The following is a 23,719-nucleotide window of genomic DNA, read 5'->3' as shown; positions in this document are numbered from 1 at the left end:
TTCAATTCCCTGTTGGATTATGACACAGATTCAGTCAGTGGAATGACTTACAAAATATTGCGGTATCTGTTTGTTTTAATGCCATTTTGCTCCATCAATATTTTGCGACTATTTATGCTCACTATTTTAACTTTATCAAAGATAATTGTATTATGGCATCTTACATGTTTCATTTTTATTTTACTGTGTAAATTGTGCCCATTGAAAGTTTAAAATTCTACATTTGAAAAATGTTAACATTTAAAATGCATAGATAAAACTCACAATCTCAGCATCACTTTTCTTAATTTATTGTCTGGATGATATTTATATTGGCTATTATGTGCTACTAAAAGCTTTGTAGGGTGACGTATATTATCATTGTTCCACTCTGTTCTTTTGTTCTTTGTCAATATTTTCCATCTTTAATGAAACTCTTCAAGACTCTGGAAGTGCATGTGTGGGCCTACAGTATTTTGATAGTGCCCATATATAGAGTTCCCTTAATAATTTTGGAACCTTCATTTTATTAATTAGGAACTTTCTTTCTTCAATAAATTTCATAATTACATATAATAACATGTCTCCATTTTGACTGCAGGAATATATTGGTCTTGTATTAATTGATTTTATTTGTTTGATTTGCAGGTACATGTGTGGCCCTACAGTGTATGATAGTGCCCATGTTGGACATGCATACTGCTATGTGAACTTCGATGTTATCAGGAGAATTCTTACCAATATTTTTGGTATTGATGTCACCACAGTGATGTGCATCACTGATATTGATGACAAAATTATCAGGAAGGCAAATCAGGTAAATGAAGAAAAAGAAAAATTGTTGATGGGCAGGATGTCAAGCATCTTGGTTGAATTTTTCTTCTCATATATAATGCCTTCATTCAAATCTTTTAGATATATTCCTAATGGATTTGTATTTGCTGACAAACTTGGAATAAAGTTTGTTGTTTGAGTTTATAGTCACATTTATTGACATTCTTGTTGACAAAGCTTTGTGAATAGTAATAATTATTCAAGACTCAATACATCTGGTTGGGTCAGACTGCAAGGTTCCCTCTGTTAAAGGCATTGTAATAGGTTAAGGGAGAGGCATTCAAATTTTTGTTTTTTGCTGTTATGTTTATTATGTCTAGTAAGATAGAGATTAGAAATGCCTGTATATAACTTTGATTTGTCTAGAAATCAAGTAATTGTTTGAAAACGTAGTATTCCAAAGTTTGTTAATCTGAAAGCAGAATTACATTAATAAATAGCACTAGAGTTACTATTTTGGTTTGCCTATGGCAAACTCCCCATGCTTTTTATTCTATGTACCAACACTCACTATCCACCCCACAACCCCATTCTTGACTGGCTGAATGTTCAGGACCCAAAATATATGTGTAATGTGTGGTCAAAGATTTTTTTAAATGTTATTGTAACTGAAGTTTTTTAAATATATTTTTCTTTGATGGTCTAACTAAAATCAGCTTTTATAGCTGTATTCCTTTTTTGAATAGACCTAACAATATAAAGTGTAGCAGTGATTGAAATCAAACTTTTGCTGTCAATTAATGTTAGAAATTACTTCTGCATCCAGAATCCTGTCCTCCCATAGGCTTAAAGAAGTCTCCCTATATTTTTGAATATATAAAGGGAGGCAGCTCTTACAGATTACCTCCCCATACCCTGCTATGTGTCATTCTGTATACCAGATATAGCTAGTTTTAACTTTTGCTGTAACCTGTCACAGGACTAGGTGAATTCATTGGATTTATATTTTGTTTCCGTTAGACATCCAAAATTCATTTTTGGTGGTATAGTATGTCAGCTTATCATTCTGTGTAGTGCATACAACGTTTTTGTTCGATCCCAGGCTGAGTCTTACCAAAGACTTATAAAAATAGTACTAACATCTGCCTTGCTTGGTGCTCAGCATTAACAGATTTGTGTTAGGACTGGTTGGCCTGGTGTCAGGATAATGTGACTAGGTAGGAAATCATGCTACATGTCTGATGCATGATACCCCAGTGCTAGACATCATTATAAACTGACACAATGCAGACATCATAGCAACATGACTGATTTTTTTTTAAAGCTACGTAAAGATCCAAATCATACACACACACACATACAACATTTTTGTGAATTTCAGTGAACTTTTTGATGCTTTTGTGAATTCATTAACTATTTGTTACGACAACGTATATACAGTTGGTAATGCCATATTCACCATTGCATCGTATTGCAGTACACAGTTTTTCTTTTTAGGATAACTAAGGTTTACTTGTTTGAACATAATATGTTATATTTATTAAATCTTTATAATATTATCAGTATATTTTTCATTACTGCTTCATTTTTATTCTTGTAGATTCAATCAGTGACTCTTTTTACTCATTGACTTGCAGACTATTGTTTATTTAGGATGTCGCTGGAAACATGTATCACATAATTTGGTATTCAGTAGCCATTATCTCACCTTATGATTACACCTGGTGTGTTCCTACTTATATTTTAAGATTGTGACAACATGGCAATTAAAGATAAGATTTGCAGGAGATTTAAGGTTATGGAAGTTAAGAAAACTACAGCACACAGAGTGGTCCCTTCATGTTTGTGAGGTTGACATATCATTACCAAATTGGAACAACAAAACTCCCTACCTTCGTTTCCCCATTTCTGGACCTGAAAGCATGAACATTCAAATTTTTTTTGGTCAACTGGAAAAGAATCTGGGCCTATGCACTCCCTTCCATCAGTTTTGCTTCTGAAGTTAATTGAGAAAATGAGGGGCACAGATTTCAAGATAGTCCTGATTTCCCCAGACAAACATGCTGGAAAACAGCTATGGTTGCTAGTCTTTCACCCGTGTCTGAAGAAACTTCTGCTTCATGCATGGCTCTTGTCCTGCATGCCTTCTGCAGAAAAAACTTAAAACCTTTATTTGTAGAGAGGATCTCGAGAGCAAGATGACCTTCCACTCTGAAAGTATACAAGGGGAAATTAGGTTTGTTGTGATTGGTGTCATGCAAACAATGTTATACCACTATCAGCCCCTATTCCCCAGCTGGTTAACTTCTTTCTTTTATTTCTTGAAAGTAAGAAGCCATCACTGATAACAATTAAAGGGTATCGCTTCATGATTTCTGACATATTCAGAGATCAAAGGCAGCTTGACATTGGTCACAATAAAGAGCTTTCAGACTTGCTTACCAGCTTGACCTTGCTCACTCACTTTTTTCCCAAAGTGGAATCTTTTGTGGATTTTGACATGGCTCAGCCCTCCTAAGTTGAAGCCTTTGTTCACTATACCACAGAAGCAACAATAATATAAAACATGCTTTCTGATAATTTTGACTTCAGCATCGAGAGTAAGGGAACTCTGTTTAGTGTCGACCCAAACTATCTACAGTTTTGTTCCTTCAGTGCAGTCGTTATAATGATGCAGCTGGGTTTCATAGATAACAGACTTCTGGCAACCAGACAAATTCTATGACCCTTCTCATTGATCAGTCCTTCAAAAGAGGCAAGGTTACAGAACCTGGTATGTCCTCTCCAAATCTATCTGAAACACAAGAAACTACCTGGTCCAGGTGCCCGACACTTTTCCTTCCACTCTTGTCAGATCAAACAAGAATAACTCCACAGGCATTATCGTTAGGGCTCAAGGAAGTCATTCAGTCAGCATACTGTGATCTCTCTTATGGAAAGGTATATCTATTGATGATTTTGTCTGACAAAATATGAGTGATTTCTACAAACCTTGCCTTTCAATGCAGTGTCTCCATTAAAGACATAATGGAATCTGTTGGCATTGCCAGTCTGCATTTTTCGTGTTTTATTTTTAGTGTGAAATGCCCTTATGATACAGCAGCCTTAATCTTGTTGTCTTTTGGTTGTTGCCCAGGCAGTCAACAGGCCATTACATAATTGATACAACCACATTTTCAGTTAGGATCAGTCAACATTTGTTGAATTATCACAAGAAAACCTTTCTCTGCAACTATTAGTCAAGTTTTGGAGCCTACATGGTGTTTCCTTGTACATGTATTTACATTTATATTTGGTCATGTCTACTATTGCTAGGAAAGTTTCACCTCTAAAAGTAGAGAGTCCTTTTGATCCTACAGTTTACTTTTAGGTAGAGGGTGGATGCTCAGAATTTCCTCCTTTTCCTATTTTCCTAATGTTGGGTAATGCATATGAAGGTTAAAGGAAACTTTATAGTAAATTATGCTTCTCCGAAATACTTAGCCAGTCACATTACTGTAAACACCTCTATTCATTTCACGCAATATGAAGATCCTGTCTCAGACAGTGCTCAAGTTAAACTGGCTATATCTGGTATACATGGGTAACAGGGTAAGCAGAGGTAATCTGCAAGAGTTGCTTCCCTTTGTCTATAAAACCTCTGATGGGAGAGCTGGATTCTGGAGGTAGCAGGAGTAATTCCTAGCATTAATGTGACTGGATAAGTATTTTCTGAGAAATTATTTTACTGTATTTGTCCTATTTGAAAGTTGCACTGGTGCACCTGAAGTGAAACTTGGTTGTACCATTAAGATTCTACATGTATTTTATATTACTGCAGAGTAATCTACATGTATTTTATATTACTGCAGATTAATGGATATTAAATGAGTTTTTATTTTGTCTGTTTAACTTTGACATTAAAAAATGATGGAGTCTGTTTAGATTATATGAATAGACTCAGATGTATAAAGTGCAGTAGATATGTTTGAAGAAATTGTACTCTTTCCTTACTTGCCTGAGGTGTTCACATTCAGCAGACTTATTTTGTGGTATTGACATACCTGTGTTGACAATTGTGGAAAGCTGACTTCCACCATCAGACAATGGTTTATTTTTTTAAGGTGACATGGAACCTACTTCTGTTGCATATTTAAAAAATAGTTCATTAGTAGCACCCATATTTCACGACTCCTATGGTTACAGGAATAATAAAAGAAACTGTTTGGCAATTGTTTACTATAAATAGTATGAACCCTCAGCTGTCAGTCATGAAGGTTATCATTCCACTAAAGTGTCTTATTGTTTTAGACTGGTCATCTCATTCCACTAATGTATCTCAATAGTCTAGACTGGTCATCTCATTCCACTTTCAATGCATTTAATATTATCTTTGCATATTTTTTCCTATTACAGTAGTCCCCCTCTTGAACGGCCCCCCTGACCAGTGGCCACCCGCTCGTTACGGCCAGAATCCATTGATAACTACGAGTTTGTGTTCAAAAGTACCCCTCACGAAAGGCCACCCGGTTAACGCAACCAGCGGCCAGCATATTAGTGCAATAATATAAAATTTACCCCTCACAAGCGGCCGCATTTTATTTTAATATGTATCCAGAACCAGTATTTTATTCATCACGTGTGTTAAGTAATCTGATTTCTGTTTCCTGATGTCAGGTTTTCGTTACTGACAGAAGTGTTGACTAAAGTACATGTACCACTAAGGCTAATATTATATCATTTACACCTTATGAGAAGCCACATTTATTCCATAAAGCTGAGAAAAACTAACATTTTAATCCATACAAAAGGGTTAGTATATATAATCCAATTAGTCTTAACTGCTGTGTTATCATAAGATGTCTGGTTTAGTCACTCTGATAATTGTTAAGATTACAATTATTGAACAGTAGTAACAGCTGAGAAGTGGCAGCATTGATGTACAATATACACATCAGCAGGATGATGGTTTGATAGCCTTTATGGCTTCCCTTAGTAAGATGTTGAGCTTGTTCACTTTGATAATTAGTGGCTATTACTATTGACATTATTGTCAAAATTACAAATCTTAATGACCACGAGGTCAAATCTGCATGATGTTAATGGTACAAATTGAAGCCGTTTTGGCTTCCCTCACTTAGTGTAAAGAAATGTATAAAAACAATAGGGTACCAGACTGCGACTAACAAATCATGTGATAAGATCACTTCCTTTAAAAACGCATGGCAATTTGTTTAGATGCATAAAAAATTGCTTTATCAGTATTGTAGTTGGCAACATGAATAACTTACTGCAAAAAGATAACTTGTCATCGAGGAAAAGAAATATTCTCAGTTTAGAAGAGAAAGTGAAAGTAATTCAACTGACCAAGGGGGGGGGTCAAGGATCCTTGCAGAAAATTAATGTCGGAAAGACTCAGATAAACAATGTCGCAAAAGATAGTAATTCTGCAGAGGTGAGAAGGTGAAATGGACGGAGAAAGGAAGATTATTTGAGCCAGGAGATGTTTGTATCCTGATTTGAATGACAAGGAAAAGCAACGATTTTGTCAGTTGAATTGGGATATGACGACTTTACCGCATGTAATGGATGGTTGCACACATTTCAAGTGCGACACAATAAGTGTTCTATCCTTAGTGGAGAATCAGCTGATGTAAATAATGAAGTTGTCGAAGATTGGAACAAAAGACTAAACGATATATGCAAGGGGATATGACAGCAAGGATATTTTTAATTATGATGAGACTGGTTTGTTTTTAGACTGTTACCAACAAAGCGACAGATGGTGTGATCTGTAACATAATTATAAAGACATTTTTAAAACTATATCAATGGTTATTCATAACAGACTTTTGAAAATGATGAAACAGTTTGTTTTACATTTATTTCACAACATGCATGTGATTTTTTAATGAAAATATTAAATGTTTTAGAATTAATGTATTTGTGACTTTCTTCATATGTATTTACTATTCACATTTGTCATCCCCCTCTAGAAAGGCCACCCTCATTATAAGGCCACTTCCCTGCTGCAATAGGGGTGGCCTTATAAGAGGGGGACTACTGTATTGGTAATTTTTAAAAATATATTTTTGGAAATTTTCATCAGTGTTATCTAATTGTATTACAAAAATTAAATTTTGATGAGACAATCCAACTGCAAGAAAGGAAAATAAGACGCATTGCGCAAGACTGTGTTTTTGGTGATTACATGGTTTGGTTTTTTAATTGTAGTAGTTTGCTTGAGAGCTAAATAACACTTGCAACAATAAATATTGCTTTGTCTGACAGTAATTAATTAAATTCTTATGGGTACGTTTTCAGTATTTTGCCTTGGCAAAAATGAAAATATTTGAATAGAAAATAAATTCAAGAGCAATGAAGAGAATAAGAAAGTAAACAGTGTTGTAAGTTCTTTTTGCTTTCCTTTATTTTGTGAACCATGTGAATCTTTCTAGATTCTACATTAAATGTAAGGTGTAATCGGTTTTAGCAGTATTCATTTATTTGTCTCAGTTTAAGTAAATCTGCCATGTGGTCTGCCCTAGTTGCTGTACAGAACCAGTTTTGACGATGGTTACTTATTCTTAGTTATGTACAGAATTTTTGTTATGTAGTTAGTAAATGTTCTTTACATTTAGTAGTAAAATTTTATTGTTCTTGGCAAAAATGTATTGCATGACTGATCATGACTGTGCAAGTAACTGGTTTGATACAGCAGCTGGTTTTGTCTGTTATTAATTGGTTTAGTTTATCACTCATCTATGACATGAACGGATACCAAAACATCATTTTTGTGAAGTGGAGGTTGCCATGGTAGTATGGGCACTGGAACGTCCACGCAGGCGATAATTGTCTTATCTCGCATTCAGAGGTGCTAGGTTCTATACCAAGCAGAAACCCAGTATGGAGGGAATTATTGAAATTGCTTGTTTAGCGCTAGGGTGGGAATAGTTATAGTACTGTTTGTGGTAATCAATGTCTCTAGATTCGTCAACTACAGGGATTTTAACATACATCCTCGTAATAATATATATATATATAAGTATATAGTCTTAAGAGTAATTCTCCTTAGGCCAGTGCTTGGAGTAATGCTACATTACTCCCTTATATAAATAGTTTAGTTTATCACCCGTCCATGACAACCATAATGAGTTGGATCAGAAATTTAGTTTATCACCTATCCATGATAACCATAATGAGTTAGGTCAGTAGTTAGTTTATTACCCATCCATGATAACCATAATGAGTTGGATCAATAGTTAGTTTATTACCCATCCATGTCAACCATAATGAGTTGGATCAATAGTTAGTTTATCACGCATTCATGACAACCATAATGAGTTGGATCAGTAGTTAGTTTATCACGCATTCATGACAACCATAATGAGTTGGATCAGTAGTTTAGTTTATCACGCATTCATGTCAACCATAATGAGTTGGATCAATAGTTAGTTTATCACGCATTCATGACAACCATAATGAGTTGGATCAATAGTTAGTTTATCACGCATTCATGACAACCATAATGAGTTGGATCAATAGTTAGTTTATCACGCATTCATGACAACCATAATGAGTTGGATCAATAGTTAGTTTATCACGCATTCATGACAACCATAATGAGTTGGATCAGTAGTTAGTTTATCACGCATCCATGTCAACCATAATGAGTTGGATCAATAGTTAGTTTATTACCCATCCATGTCAACCATAATGAGTTGGATCAATAGTTAGTTTATCACGCATCCATGACAACCATAATGAGTTGGATCAATAGTTAGTTTATTACCCATCCATGATAACCATAATGAGTTGGATCAGTAGTTAGTTTATCATGCATCCATGACAACCATAATGAGTTGGATCAGTAGTTAGTTTATCACGCATTCATGACAACCATAATGAGTTGGATCAATAGTTAGTTTATCACGCATTCATGACAACCATAATGAGTTGGATCAGTAGTTTAGTTTAGCACCTAACCATGACAACCATAATGAGTTGGATCAGTAGTTTAGTTTATCATGCATTCATGACAACCATAATGAGTTGGATCAATAGTTAGTTTATTACCCATCCATGTCAACCATAATGAGTTGGATCAGTAGTTTAGTTTAGCACCTAACCATGACAACCATAATGAGTTGGATCAGTAGTTTAGTTTAGCACCTAACCATGACAACCATAATGAGTTGGATCAGTAGTTTAGTTTATCATGCATTCATGACAACCATAATGAGTTGGATCAATAGTTAGTTTATCACGCATTCATGACAACCATAATGAGTTGGATCAGTAGTTTAGTTTAGCACCTAACCATGACAACCATAATGAGTTGGATCAGTAGTTTAGTTTAGCACCTAACCATGACAACCATAATGAGTTGGATCAGTAGTTAGTTTATCACCCATCCATGATAACCATAATGAGTTGGATCAATAGTTAGTTTATTACCCATCCATGTCAACCATAATGAGTTGGATCAATAGTTAGTTTATCACGCATTCATGACAACCATAATGAGTTGGATCAGTAGTTTAGTTTAGCACCTAACCATGACAACCATAATGAGTTGGATCAGTAGTTTAGTTTAGCACCTAACCATGACAACCATAATGAGTTGGATCAGTAGTTAGTTTATCACGCATCCATGACAACCATAATGAGTTGGATCAATAGTTAGTTTATTACCCATCCATGTCAACCATAATGAGTTGGATCAATAGTTACTTTATCACGCATTCATGACAACCATAATGAGTTGGATCAGTAGTTAGTTTATCACGCATTCATGACAACCATAATGAGTTGGATCAGTAGTTAGTTTATCACGCATCCATGTCAACCATAATGAGTTGGATCAGTAGTTTAGTTTAGCACCTAACCATGACAACCATAATGAGTTGGATCAATAGTTAGTTTATCACGCATTCATGACAACCATAATGAGTTGGATCAGTAGTTAGTTTATCACGCATTCATGACAACCATAATGAGTTGGATCAGTAGTTAGTTTATCACGCATTCATGACAACCATAATGAGTTGGATCAGTAGTTAGTTTATCACGCATCCATGTCAACCATAATGAGTTGGATCAATAGTTAGTTTATTACCCATCCATGTCAACCATAATGAGTTGGATCAATAGTTAGTTTATCACGCATTCATGACAACCATAATGAGTTGGATCAGTAGTTAGTTTATCACGCATCCATGACAACCATAATGAGTTGGATCAATAGTTAGTTTATCACGCATTCATGACAACCATAATGAGTTGGATCAGTAGTTAGTTTATCACGCATTCATGACAACCATAATGAGTTGGATCAATAGTTAGTTTATCATGCATTCATGACAACCATAATGAGTTGGATCAGTAGTTTAGTTTAGCACCTAACCATGACAACCATAATGAGTTGGATCAGTAGTTTAGTTTAGCACCTAACCATGACAACCATAATGAGTTGGATCAGTAGTTTAGTTTAGCACCTAACCATGACAACCATAATGAGTTGGATCAATAGTTTAGTTTATCACCCATCCATGATAACCATAATGAGTTGGATCAATAGTTAGTTTATCACCCATCCATGTCAACCATAATGAGTTGGATCAATAGTTAGTTTATCATGCATTCATGACAACCATAATGAGTTGGATCAGTAGTTTAGTTTAGCACCTAACCATGACAACCATAATGAGTTGGATCAGTAGTTTAGTTTAGCACCTAACCATGACAACCATAATGAGTTGGATCAGTAGTTTAGTTTAGCACCTAACCATGACAACCATAATGAGTTGGATCAATAGTTTAGTTTATCACCCATCCATGATAACCATAATGAGTTGGATCAATAGTTTAGTTTATCACATGTCCATGACAACCATAATGAGTTGGATCAGTAGTTTAGTTTATTACCCTTCCATGATAACCATAATGAGTTGGATCAATAATTAAAGCTTTCACCATTTAATTTCATTGCTTTTATTTGATAAATATGGAAGAGCCAGTGTTATCTCTGATTAAATCTAGAATTTTTTAATGACAAATATTTACAGTTTTTCTAGTCACCAAACGAAGGTTTTATTTATAAAAAGGACCACCAATGGTGAATTTGGTGATCAGTAATGTGGACATAGATGCTTTTTGAGTGGACCAGTTTGTGTGGATTTCATCATTCCAAAAAATGACTTGTATCAGGTCACCTTAACTTATTATATATGTATGCATATCTATAAGCATACATGTATGAATGTACCTGGGGCCTGGAGTGGCTGAGTGGTCTAAAGTGCTGTCCATTACGGATCACTACCATCTCACCTTTGTCTGCATGGGTTCGAGTCTTGGATTCAGCCAACGTGGGTATGTGAGAAAGCTTGCCAGTAGCTTCTTGCAGGTTGGTGGTTCTTTCCGGGGTTAATCCTCCACCATTAATACTGGCTGCCATGCATAGCCTATCGTGTGCTGAAAAATGGCGTTAAACCCTACAACAACAACATGAATATACCTAATTATTTACCTCCATGACCTTGCTATTAATCAGTCGCTCAACAAAGTAAAATGTAAGTTTTATCTTTCAGACAGGTGTGGATTTTCAAACAGTTGTCAAGAAGTATGAACAAGAATTTCATGAAGACATGGCAGCTTTGAATGTCCAACCTGCTCATGTATACACCAGGGTCACAGAGTTCATTCCACAGATTATTAACTACATTCAGAAGATTGAGGAAAGGGGTCACTCGTATCGAGTCGACACTGGTATGTAAATAAATCTGTACCTACTCATATCGAGTCGACACTGATATGTAAATAAATCTGTACCTACTCATATAGAGTCGACACTGGTATGTAAATAAATCTGTACCTACTCATATCGAGTCGACACTGATATGTAAATAAATCTGTACCTACTCATATAGAGTCGACACTAGTATGAAAATAAATCTGTACCTACTCATATAGAGTCGACACTGGCATGTAAATAAATCTGTACCTACTCATATAGAGTCGACACTAGTATGAAAATAAATCTGTACCTACTTGTATCGTGTTGGCACTAGTATGAAAATAAATCTGTACCTACTCGTATTGCATCGGCAATGGTATGTAAAGAAATCTGTACCTACTTGTATAGAGTCGACACTGGTATGTAAATAAATCTGTACCTATTCATATAGAGTCGACACTGGTGTCTAAATAAATCTGTACCTACTCGTATAGAGTCGACACTAGTATGAAAATAAATCTGTACCTACTTGTATCGCATCAGCACTGGTATGTAAATAAATCTGTACCTATTCTTACAGAGTCGACACTGGTGTGTAAATAAATCTGTACCTATGCCACTTAGAAGATAGAGGAAAGGGGTCTCTCTTATACCTATGCCACAATGAGTCAAAAAGTTCAACATCAGAATTATTTAAGTTCACTGACTGATGGTTATGTTTATGATCTGTACATGGTTATAAGTCAAGTCCAACTTATCTGGATTTTTGCAGTTGGACCCGACTTACAAATGTGTATATATGGTATATTTATTGTTATATCCCCACTTTTGCAGATATGTATTTTGATAGGTCATGTCTATCTGATGGTTACTCAGTTCTCTTTGCAACAGACCAAACATGGTAAATAGTTTTAGTCATCAAGTTCTCAAACCAGCACAATTACAAGTGAGATAAAGTTATTGCTGAGGGTGATCATGCATCTGATTAACTGAGATTATCTTCATTTTTAAAAACTCTGTTTCTGATTAGAATTTGATTAAACTTGGTAAATAGGCTTACATTGTACTTTCAGGGTTTCCAGTTTTATTATTAGTGACATCAAACATATTACCAAGGTCATCATGTGTCTAAATAGCTGATCTTATCTGTTAGGAGATGGTATTTTTATAAAAGATGGTTAATATGCTTATATCGTTCAGTGAATATGATGAGCCCGATATGTGCTTATTAATGATATGATTGTGCATCTGATTGGCTGAGCCCGATGTGTGCTTATTAATGATCTGATTGTGCATCTGATTGGCTGAGCCCGATATGTGCTTATTAATGATATATTGTGCATCTGACTGACTGAGCCCGATATGTGCTTATTAATGATATGATTGTGCATCTGATTGGCTGAGCCTGATGTGTGCTTATTAATGATATGATTGTGCATCTGATTGGCTGAGCCTGATATGTGCTTATTAATGATATGATTGTGCATCCGATTGGCTGAGCCCGATATGTGCTTATTAATGATATGATTGTGCATCCGATTGGCTGAGCCCGATATGTGCTTATTAATGATATGATTGTGCATCTGATTGACTGAGCATGCTATCACTTGTGCTGCTCTATTTTTATTCAGATTTTGATTAAGTTTGTTACATATTCATTGAGTTTGATTATGAGTAAAATCAAGACATATTTTTGGGATGATTTTGTGTCCTAATAGCTGAGCTTGTTACAATTCCAGTGACAAATTATAATCAGAATTTGCTCCAACACTGTAAATAAGCTTATGTTATTTGTAAATGTAATACATTTTCATTTTAATGGGATGGCCTATCATCTGTTTATTCTCATCTATTTTTGATTAAACTTGGTAATTAGGTATAAAACATAAAGGTCATAAGTGAATTCAGTTTTATACATATTAATTATGCCATTATCTTTGGAAAGAATTTTTATCAGACAGTACAGTAAAGTAAGTGAAACTGACATGATATAAAGGTTTGCAGCTATCTTTTACATAGGGTTGTGTTCTTTTAATACTGATTTAGTCTTGTCAGCTGTAAAATTATATAAGCCAAGTGAGTGATGTCAGGCCCACTTGAATCCTTTGTTTGGTATCGTGTGTTAGGAGAATAATGACATGGATGGATCCAAATCCTGAAGAAGCCATGGGTGGGTGGGTTGGTGGGTGTGGGTATGGTGGGACAAAAAATATTAAAAAGCATACCTATTCGTGGTGGCTTTCAACTCTAGTTGGATCTCCTGGCCATGAAGTCACGTGATGGTATGCTTGTTTCTCACATAAATAAAAATGTCGACACTTTTCCAGCTGTGACATTTAATAAAGAGAAAACAAATTTCTGTCAGAAATGTTTTGATGTGAGTGTTCTTTTCACTTATAAATCATTGTTCCTAAGATGTATATTTGCCGATTTTTTTCATATTGTTTTAAAAAGAAGATATTGGTTTTGAAACTTTATCAGAGCGTATTTAAACTCATATTACAAAACAGCGTCAATACACCATAAACAAAAATGCAGATATCAACTTGTACCTTTTCAGTGATTACATCAAATTTTATTATTACCATGCCAAGAAAATTGTTATGGGATATAGTATTTTGCCACTTCATTCAGTCAGTCTGTCAGTCGTTCAGTTACCCATGAATATCTTGGACACTATTTCACCTCCTGTTATGAAAATTGGTATGTGAATGCATCTCAGGAAGAGTAAACAGACTTTGAAAGAAAAATTATTTATTTTCTTTGTTCAGGGTTGCTTTTTGTATATTATTATTTTATGGTAGATTGTTCTCGCAAGGTCCCTTGAGCTGGTTCCTTTGTTTTTCTTCCCGGTATATTTTTATTGACGTATACTTCCCTCCTCAGACACTAGGTCTTGAGGCTGGTTTCTATATCATGCCCTTAAATTTTAGCGGTCTTGGCCTAGGATCATTCTTATGTCCTGTGTGTGTTATATGTGTATGCTATATTGTTTTAATCATGCTATATTATGTTTACGACTGATTTTATTTGTCATCAGAATGAGATGCCAAATGGGATAAAACTAAGTCAGTCACCTATTTGAATAAACCAAATGGTGTTTTATGATTGGTTGAGTATGAGTGATGACATCATAAGTAAAATAATGGATTACTATTTGCATCATCACTTTCTTCTTCAGGAATCAGGATATATGATGTTTATTTTTTCCTATTTTGTTGTTTTGTTTCTTTGTTCTGAAACATTTCATGCATAGTATGTATAATGTTATATGAAAGATCAAGAAAGTTTGTCTTAAAAACTTATGTTTACAGGAAGTGTATACTTTGATGTTCTGAAGTATGGTAAATACGGAGTCTTTCAGAAGAGAGGCGAATCTGTTCCAACAGGAAATATTGCAGGTAAGAGTTTCATGCATCTGGAATTTTGTTATGCCGATGTACTATAAACTTACTTTTATATTTTTGTGCTATTTTTTTCATGGAATTTGGGAGGAAACTGTCTGCAAAATTAAATAGCTGTGAATTTTTGTTAAGAAAATATGTGAAGAAACACCAGATCTTTGACATTTTATGGCTTCAAAAAACTTTGACACCAGTAAATCTCAAAATGAAATAGCTGAGAATAACTTTTAGGTTCCTAAACACCTGTGTTAAATTATAGCTTTAGAACGGCTCCTACTAGATTTTATTTTTCAGGCATGAAACAAAGCAACGTGAAAATACTATTTGAGCAATTAGATTGAATAATTTGTTTCACTACCCAGTAAAGTTTGTTGGGGGGATATAGAATTGGGTTTCTTCAGCCTGTCCATCCTCTGTCCTTCCAGCATACCTTTGTTTTGGAATGAAACTGGAAGACTGCCATTTAAGACATCTTTCTTTTTTTGTTATTTCCATCAACTGTAGATGTGTTTTGTTTAATACTTGCCTCAAAACTATTATGTATCATGCCACCCATATAACCAAATAAGGTCATTGTGGCCATGTATGTCATGTCATCCTTTTAACCAAATAAGGTCATTGTGGGCATGTATATCATGTCATCCTTTTAACCAGATAAGGTCATTGTGGTCATGTGTTTCATGTCATCCTTATAACCTTATAACCAAATAAGGTCATTGTGGCCATGTGTATCATGTCATCTTTATTACCAAATAAGATCATTGTGGCCATGTATATGATGTCATCCTTTTAACCAAATAAGGTCATTGTGGCCATGTGTATCGTGTCATCCTTTTAACCAAATAAGGTCATTGTGGCCATGCGTATCATGTCATCCTTATAACCAGATAAGGTCATTGTGGCCATGTATTATCATGTCATCCTTATAACCAGATAAGGTCATTGTGGCCATGTGTATCATGTCATCCTTATAACCAGATAAGGTTATCGTGGCCATGTGTATCATGTCATCTTTATTACCAAATAAGGTCATTGTGGCCATGTGTATCATGTCATCCTTATAACCAGATAAGGTTATCGTGGTCATGTGTATCATGTCATCTTTATTACCAAATAAGGTCATTGTGGCCATGTGTATCATGTCATCCTTATAACCAGATAAGGTCATTGTGGCCATTTGTATCATGTCATCCTTATAACCAGATAAGGTCATTGTGGCCATGCATATCATGTCATCCTTATAACCAGATAAGGTCATTGTGGCCATGTATTATCATGTCATCCTTATAACCAGATAAGGTCATTGTGGCCATGTGTATCATGTCATCCTTATAACCAGATAAGGTCATTGTGGCCATGCGTATCATGTCATCCTTATAACCAGATAAGGTTATCGTGGCCATGTGTATCATGTCATCTTTATTACCAAATAAGGTCATTGTGGCCATGTGTATCATGTCATCCTTATAACCAGATAAGGTCATTGTGGCCATGTGTATCATGTCATCCTTATAACCAGATAAGGTCATTGTGGCCATGTGTATCATGTCATCCTTATAACCAGATAAGGTCATTGTGGCCATGTGTATCATGTCATCCTTATAACCAGATAAGGTCATTGTGGCCATGTGTATCATGTCATCCTTATAACCAGATAAGGTCATTGTGGCCATGTGTATCATGTCATCCTTATAACCAGATAAGGTCATTGTGGCCATGTGTATCATGTCATCCTTATAACCAGATAAGGTCATTGTGGCCATGTGTATCATGTCATCCTTATAACCAGATAAGGTTATCGTGGCCATGTGTATCATGTCATCTTTATTACCAAATAAGGTCATTGTGGCCATGTGTATCATGTCATCCTTATAACCAGATAAGGTTATCGTGGTCATGTGTATCATGTCATCCTTATAACCAGATAAGGTCATTGTGGCCATTTGTATCATGTCATCCTTATAACCAAATAAAGTCATTGTGGCTAATCAGGGTAATTTCTGATGCATAAATTATCCTTCTAATAGTGGTGATACTCGTGATGCAATGTGATTTGGATTTTTTATGTAGCTTTTGACAATTTTTCATATTGCTACGATGTCTGCACTGTGGCAGTTTATAGTAATGTCTATCACTGGGGCATCATGATACAGACATTTAGCATCATGTCCCACCCAGTCACGTTATTCTGACACCAGGCCAACCAGTCCTAACACCACTCTCTAAATGCTGAGTGCCTAGTGAGGCAATTGTTAGTACCATTTATATGTCTTTGTTATGACTCAGCCAGGGTTCAAACCCGTGACCTTGCACATCCAAGGCATAAGCCCTAACCACTAGGCCACCTGAATGTTCTGGTGATACTGGTGGTTACTTCAAAGGTTATTCAACGTTTCTGACATCAACCCAGTAAAATCTGTCTTCTAGGGACAGCACATTTTTAGATCGAATGATTTTTAAACAAAGAAAAAAACAAATTGAATCTCTTTTTAAAAAGAACTCATTATTGTACCTCTGCTTTGATATCATAGAAAAGAATGACCTATGTTCTTTATTATTATTGTCATTATTATGATTATTATTATTATTATTATTATTATTATTATTATTTATTGTATATCATTCATGGTATGTCACAGGGACCAACATTTCATTTTCAAGGTCACTTTTCCCTGTATTTATTTTTTGCATGATAATTAATATTAAAGTGGCTGCAGGGAATACTAAATACATGGTAGAGATGAACAATAAAAGTATTGATTACATCAGTATTACGGTTGCTGCTGGAGACTAATAAATGCATGGTAGAGATGCGATATATAAGTATTGATTACGTTAATGTTGCAATGGCTGCTGGAGACTACTAAATGCATGGTGGAGATGTGATATATAAGTATTGATTACATTAATATTACAGTGGCTGTTGGAGACTACTAAATGCATGGTGGAGATGTGATATATAAGTATTGATTACATTAATATTACAGTGGCTGTTGGAGACTACTAAATGCATGGTGGAGATGTGATATATAAGTATTGATTACATTAATATTACAGTGGCTGTTGGAGACTACTAAATGCATGGCGGAGATGCGATATATAAGTATTGATTACATTAATATTACAGTGGCTGTTGGAGACTACTAAATGCATGGTGGAGATGTGATATATAAGTATTGATTACATTAATATTACAGTGGCTGTTGGAGACTACTAAATGCATGGTGGGGATGCGATATATAAGTATTGATTACATTAATATTACAGTGGCTGTTGGAGACTACTAAATGCATGGTGGAGATGTGATATATAAGTATTGATTACATTAATATTACAGTGGCTGTTGGAGACTACTAAATGCATGGTGGAGATCTGATATATAAGTATTGATTACATTAATATTACAATGGCTGTTGGAGACTACTAAATGCATGGTAGAGATGCGATATATAAGTATTGATTACATTAATATTACAGTGGCTGTTGGAGACTACTAAATGCATGGTGGAGATGTGATATATAAGTATTGATTACATTAATATTACAGTGGCTGTTGGAGACTAATAAATGCATGGTGGAGATGCGATATATAAGTATTGATTACATTAATATTACAGTGGCTGTTGGAGACTACTAAATGCTTGGTGGAGATGGGTGGTATAAGTATTGATTACATTAATATTACAGTGGCTGTTGGAGACTACTAAATGCATGGTGGAGATGTGATATATAAGTATTGATTACATTAATATTACAGTGGCTGTTGGAGACTACTAAATGCATGGTGGAGATGCGACATATAAGTATTGATTACATTAATATTACAGTGGCTGTTGGAGACTACTAAATGCATGGTGGAGATGTGATATATAAGTATTGATTACATTAATATTACAGTGGCTGTTGGAGACTACTAAATGCATGGTGGAGGTGTGATATATAAGTATTGATTACATTAATATTACAGTGGCAGTTGGAGACTACTAAATGCATGGTGGAGATGCGATATATAAGTATTAATTACATTAATATTACAGTGGCTGTTGGAGACTAATAAATGCATGGTGGAGATGCGATATATAAGTATTGATTACATTAATATTACAGTGGCTGTTGGAGACTACTAAATGCTTGGTGGAGATGGGTGGTATAAGTATTGATTACATTAATATTACAGTGGCTGTTGGAGACTACTAAATGCATGGTGGAGATGTGATATATAAGTATTGATTACATTAATATTACAGTGGCTGTTGGAGACTACTAAATGCATGGTGGAGATGCGACATATAAGTATTGATTACATTAATATTACAATGGCTGTTGGAGACTACTAAATGCATGGTGGAGATGTGATATATAAGTATTGATTACATTAATATTACAGTGGCTGTTGGAGACTACTAAATGCATGGTGGAGGTGTGATATATAAGTATTGATTACATTAATATTACAGTGGCTGTTGGAGACTACTAAATGCATGGTGGAGATGTGATATATAAGTATTGATTACATTAATATTACAGTGGCTGTTGGAGACTAATAAATGCATGGTGGAGATGCGATATATAAGTATTGATTACATTAATATTACAGTGGCTGTTGGAGACTACTAAATGCTTGGTGGAGATGGGTGGTATAAGTATTGATTACAGTAATATTACAGTGGCTGTTGGAGACTACTAAATGCATGGTGGAGATGTGATATATAAGTATTGATTACATTAATATTACAGTGGCTGTTGGAGACTGCTAAATGCATGGTGGAGATGCGACATATAAGTATTGATTACATTAATATTACAGTGGCTGTTGGAGACTACTAAATGCATGGTGGAGATGTGATATATAAGTATTGATTACATTAATATTACAGTGGCTGTTGGAGACTACTAAATGCATGGTGGAGGTGTGATATATAAGTATTGATTACATTAATATTACAGTGGCTGTTGGAGACTACTAAATGCATGGTGGAGATGTGATATATAAGTATTGATTACATTAATATTACAGTGGCTGTTGGAGACTACTAAATGCATGGTGGAGATGCGATATATAAGTATTGATTACATTAATATTACAGTGGCTGTTGGAGACTACTAAATGCATGGTGGAGATGCGACATATAAGTATTGATTACATTAATATTACAGTGGCTGTTGGAGACTACTAAATGCATGGTGGAGATGTGATATATAAGTATTGATTACATTAATATTACAGTGGCTGTTGGAGACTACTAAATGCATGGTGGAGATGCGATATATAAGTATTGATTACATTAATATTACAGTGGTTGCTGGAGACTACTAAATGCATGGTGGAGATGCGATATATAAGTATTGATTACATTAATATTACAGTGGCTGTTGGAGACTACTAAATGCATGGTGGAGATGCGATATATAAGTATTGATTACATTAATATTACAGTGGCTGTTGGAGACTACTAAATGCATGGTGGAGATGCGATATATAAGTATTGATTACATTAATATTACAATGGCTGTTGGAGACTACTAAATGCATGGTGGAGATGTGATATATAAGTATTGATTACATTAATATTACAGTGGCTATTGGAGACTACTAAATGCATGGTGGAGATGCGATATATAAGTATTGATTACATTAATATTACAGTGGCAGTTGGAGACTACTAAATACTTAGATGGACAATGTAAGCATTGATTATATTAATATTACAGTGGCTGTTGGAGACTACTAAATGCATGGTAGAGATGAGTGATACAAGTATTTATTACAGTGATTACATTCTGGCTTAGACTTTAGATGTTGATTGGATGCAGGAGATGCAGTGTAGTCATTGCATAAGCAAATTGCCCACAGTGTCTTTGCTTTTATTTAATTTTGACTGCTGACATCATTACAGTTGAAGAAAATAAGAGATATGTGCAGGACTTTGTGCTCTGGAAAGCTGCAAAGCCTGGGGAGCCTAAATGGGATTCACCTTGGGGCCCTGGAAGACCGGGATGGCATATAGAGTGCTCCACCATGGCAAGGTAAGTTCAGTTGGAGGTGGGGCATTTCAGACCTTATCAGACTGTATTCCTGTTATCTTGACCATAAGGTCAGGTTTGATTTTGTGCATCATTTTTACATTTAAATTTTAAGCAATGATACAAGAAGATGCTGTTTAAGATAGGAAAGATAAATGCTGAGGTTTGAAAAAAAATCTAAAAAAAAATCAACTCATCTGTTGGCAAATATTTTACTGTCCCTGAATAAAGTCTTACTCAGCTAGTTATTATAGAAATATAAAAGTTTCATGATTTAAATTCAGTTGTGTGAATGGTTATTTTCAGGGATTTATTCACTGACCCTTCTTACACCAGTTTTAAGTAATTATAGATCATAACCAGTCTCCTTCTGGTAAGCATTTGTTGGACATTGACTGCAAAGCATTGTATGATCTTGATCAAAACAAATGGAAAGAAAAACCTATATCAGAGTGTATTAATTTCCAAGTACAAGGTTTGCAGTGTTGTAGACAGAGCATCCTTTTCGTTGAAGAGAACACTGGTCAACTGTGAATCAGCACTTGTATTCTTTGGTGAGTTAGTGTTAAAATTCACTAGATGTGTTGGAAATTGTCATGAACCATTTCAATTATGGTCAATGAATTTTCAACCCCTGTGGTAATGATTTAATGATAAATATTCATACCAGCATGGTTTGCATTTCTGTTGCTCAGGATTGAAACAGAAGTTTGTTTTAGATAGAGTAATAAACTTTAGTATACTTACAGTAGAAAAATCTGTAAAAGAAAGTTATTTTTAGTTTAATGGCCTCCAATTTCATGTGATTCTATTCCTCTATATTTGAAATTATTATGATGACATGCTTTTTTATTTTATAATTGTCTGCTATACTGTCATAATTATTAGCTCAAGCTGTAGTAGCAGTGGCACTGGGGAGTTTTAGCCTGGGGTCACCAGAAAAAAGTTGCAGAAAAACTGGATCTTTCCATTACCAGGTTTTCTGGACCAAAAGCAACATTTAAATCTGACATTTCAGGGTTGGGGTGGGGTTGATAGGCTGAAGTCACATTACATTAATCATCACAAGCAGACAGTCCAGGTTTTATTGTGGAAGATGCTTTGAAGTAAAAGAAACAGCTGGATCTACCTGAGCATGATGCAGCTTGGGCTTAATGTTATTTACAGTTGGAAGTGCCTTCTATAAGATTTTCACACAAAGCAGGAATTTCCAACTCTGGCATGTTTGTACAGAGATTATCAGTTTTAAGGGAAACCAGTTTTTAAATGAGGACATTCTCTATGAATAGATAAATATGATTCACATGTGTGATAAATTATATTAAAATTTGCTGCTGTTTATCTTCATTACTGGCACAACAATTACAGTAGTGTGTTACAACATGGACACTATGTGTTACAACAATACCAGTAGTGTGTTACAACATGGACACTATGTGTTACAACAATAACAGTAGTGTGTTACAACATGGACACTATGTAACCATATTTCATGTATTTTTTCATACCCTTTAATTTTTCATACACATTCCAGTTATCAAAATAACAAGTATTTATATATATCATATTTTTTCTTTAATACATATCACTTTGCATTTTTTGAAAAATCCATTAAATAATCAGACATACAATTTCTATTAAGATTTATGTTTGCAAAAAAAATAAAAAATACCATATTGCCATTTTGTTTTTACAAAAATTAATAATTAATTGTTGGTGGGAAAATACAGTGATTGATGCAAAAGCTCTCTTATTGTCATTACAATATCTACTCATGTTTATTACGAACTGGACAAAGGCCTTCACAGAACATACCTTTATATATTATCGTTAATTAGTTCTCCTTTTTAAGCCTTCCTTTTTAAGCTCGTCACTGTAACAAAACACCACATGCATTTTAAAATGAGTTTGGAAGCCCTTTGATGTTTTCTTAACCAACAAAAATTATATCTCAGTACATGCTAAAGTGAAGACCACAGACCATTGGTCAACTAGTCTTATTGTTTCATTATAGTCATACAAACATAAAATTTAAAAACCTTGTCATTTTCTATCATAAATTTGAAAGTCATGGGCTCCGTTAAATCGACTTGTATATATACATATACTATCTTTTAAGTGCTTGTACTGTTTGGAGTTGGATATAATTAACATTTTATTGCAAATCTATTCTACAATATACTCCTCTATTGTTATCTTTACTGGTGAGTTAGAATAACAAATAATGTATATGATCCATTGTCCTTACAACATCTGCTGTATGGACAATGGCTTCAATAGCACACATTTTCATTTCCCTAAAGAGAGCTTCATTTTTTCCTACTGGCAGTCTCACTGATTTAACCTCTTCTGTCGATTCTTGCCCTCTATCTAGATTCAACTGGAATATCGGGCAATGTAAGGAGCAAGGGAGACACAGAATAACGAGTATAGTTTGAGGCTCATACCTTGTGACTATTGGCTGCTATGTATTTATCCATCATAAACCTCCATCTACTGATCTAATATTTTCAGTGTGTATGACCATTTGGCCATGTATGTTGAATAGTTTCCTCATTTTCTATTTATAGTAACTGTGCATGACATATTTCCAAAAACATACAGGTTTCTTGAATTTAGATCATGTGTCATGGATTCATTATATATTGATAAACACTAGGTAGCAGACTTGTCTGTATTGGAAAAGAATGGTGTCAAACATAAAGCAAAATGGGCTTTGTCAGTGTGACTCTTGGATGTCATATGACTGAGAAATGCCAGAGGATAGGGATGTTATTAAACTGAAGAACATGTTTCATCAGGAAAAGGTCAAATAAGTAGTGCT

At 34.8% G+C, this 23,719-nt stretch overlaps 1 protein-coding gene across 1 annotated transcript in view; it reads left to right on the top strand.

Moving 5' to 3' along the window:
• Positions 1 to 23,719, top strand: part of LOC149796870 (putative cysteine--tRNA ligase, mitochondrial) — a 52,206-nt gene that overhangs the window by 1,916 nt on the left and 26,571 nt on the right. Inside the window, exons 2-5 of the mRNA XM_089961516.1 lie at positions 628 to 796; positions 11,322 to 11,499; positions 14,782 to 14,868; positions 20,769 to 20,898. Of these exons, the coding sequence (XP_089817642.1) occupies positions 628 to 796; positions 11,322 to 11,499; positions 14,782 to 14,868; positions 20,769 to 20,898 (564 nt within the window). The remainder of the gene's footprint in view (positions 1 to 627; positions 797 to 11,321; positions 11,500 to 14,781; positions 14,869 to 20,768; positions 20,899 to 23,719) is intronic.

The sequence above is a fragment of the Sinohyriopsis cumingii genome, chromosome 6, assembly GCF_028554795.1.
Source record: "Sinohyriopsis cumingii isolate HCF-2022 chromosome 6, ASM2855479v2, whole genome shotgun sequence".
NCBI classification, from domain to species: domain Eukaryota; kingdom Metazoa; phylum Mollusca; class Bivalvia; order Unionida; family Unionidae; genus Sinohyriopsis; species Sinohyriopsis cumingii.
Note: the sequence above shows the minus strand (reverse complement) of the source record. Positions and strands in the feature narration are given on the sequence as shown.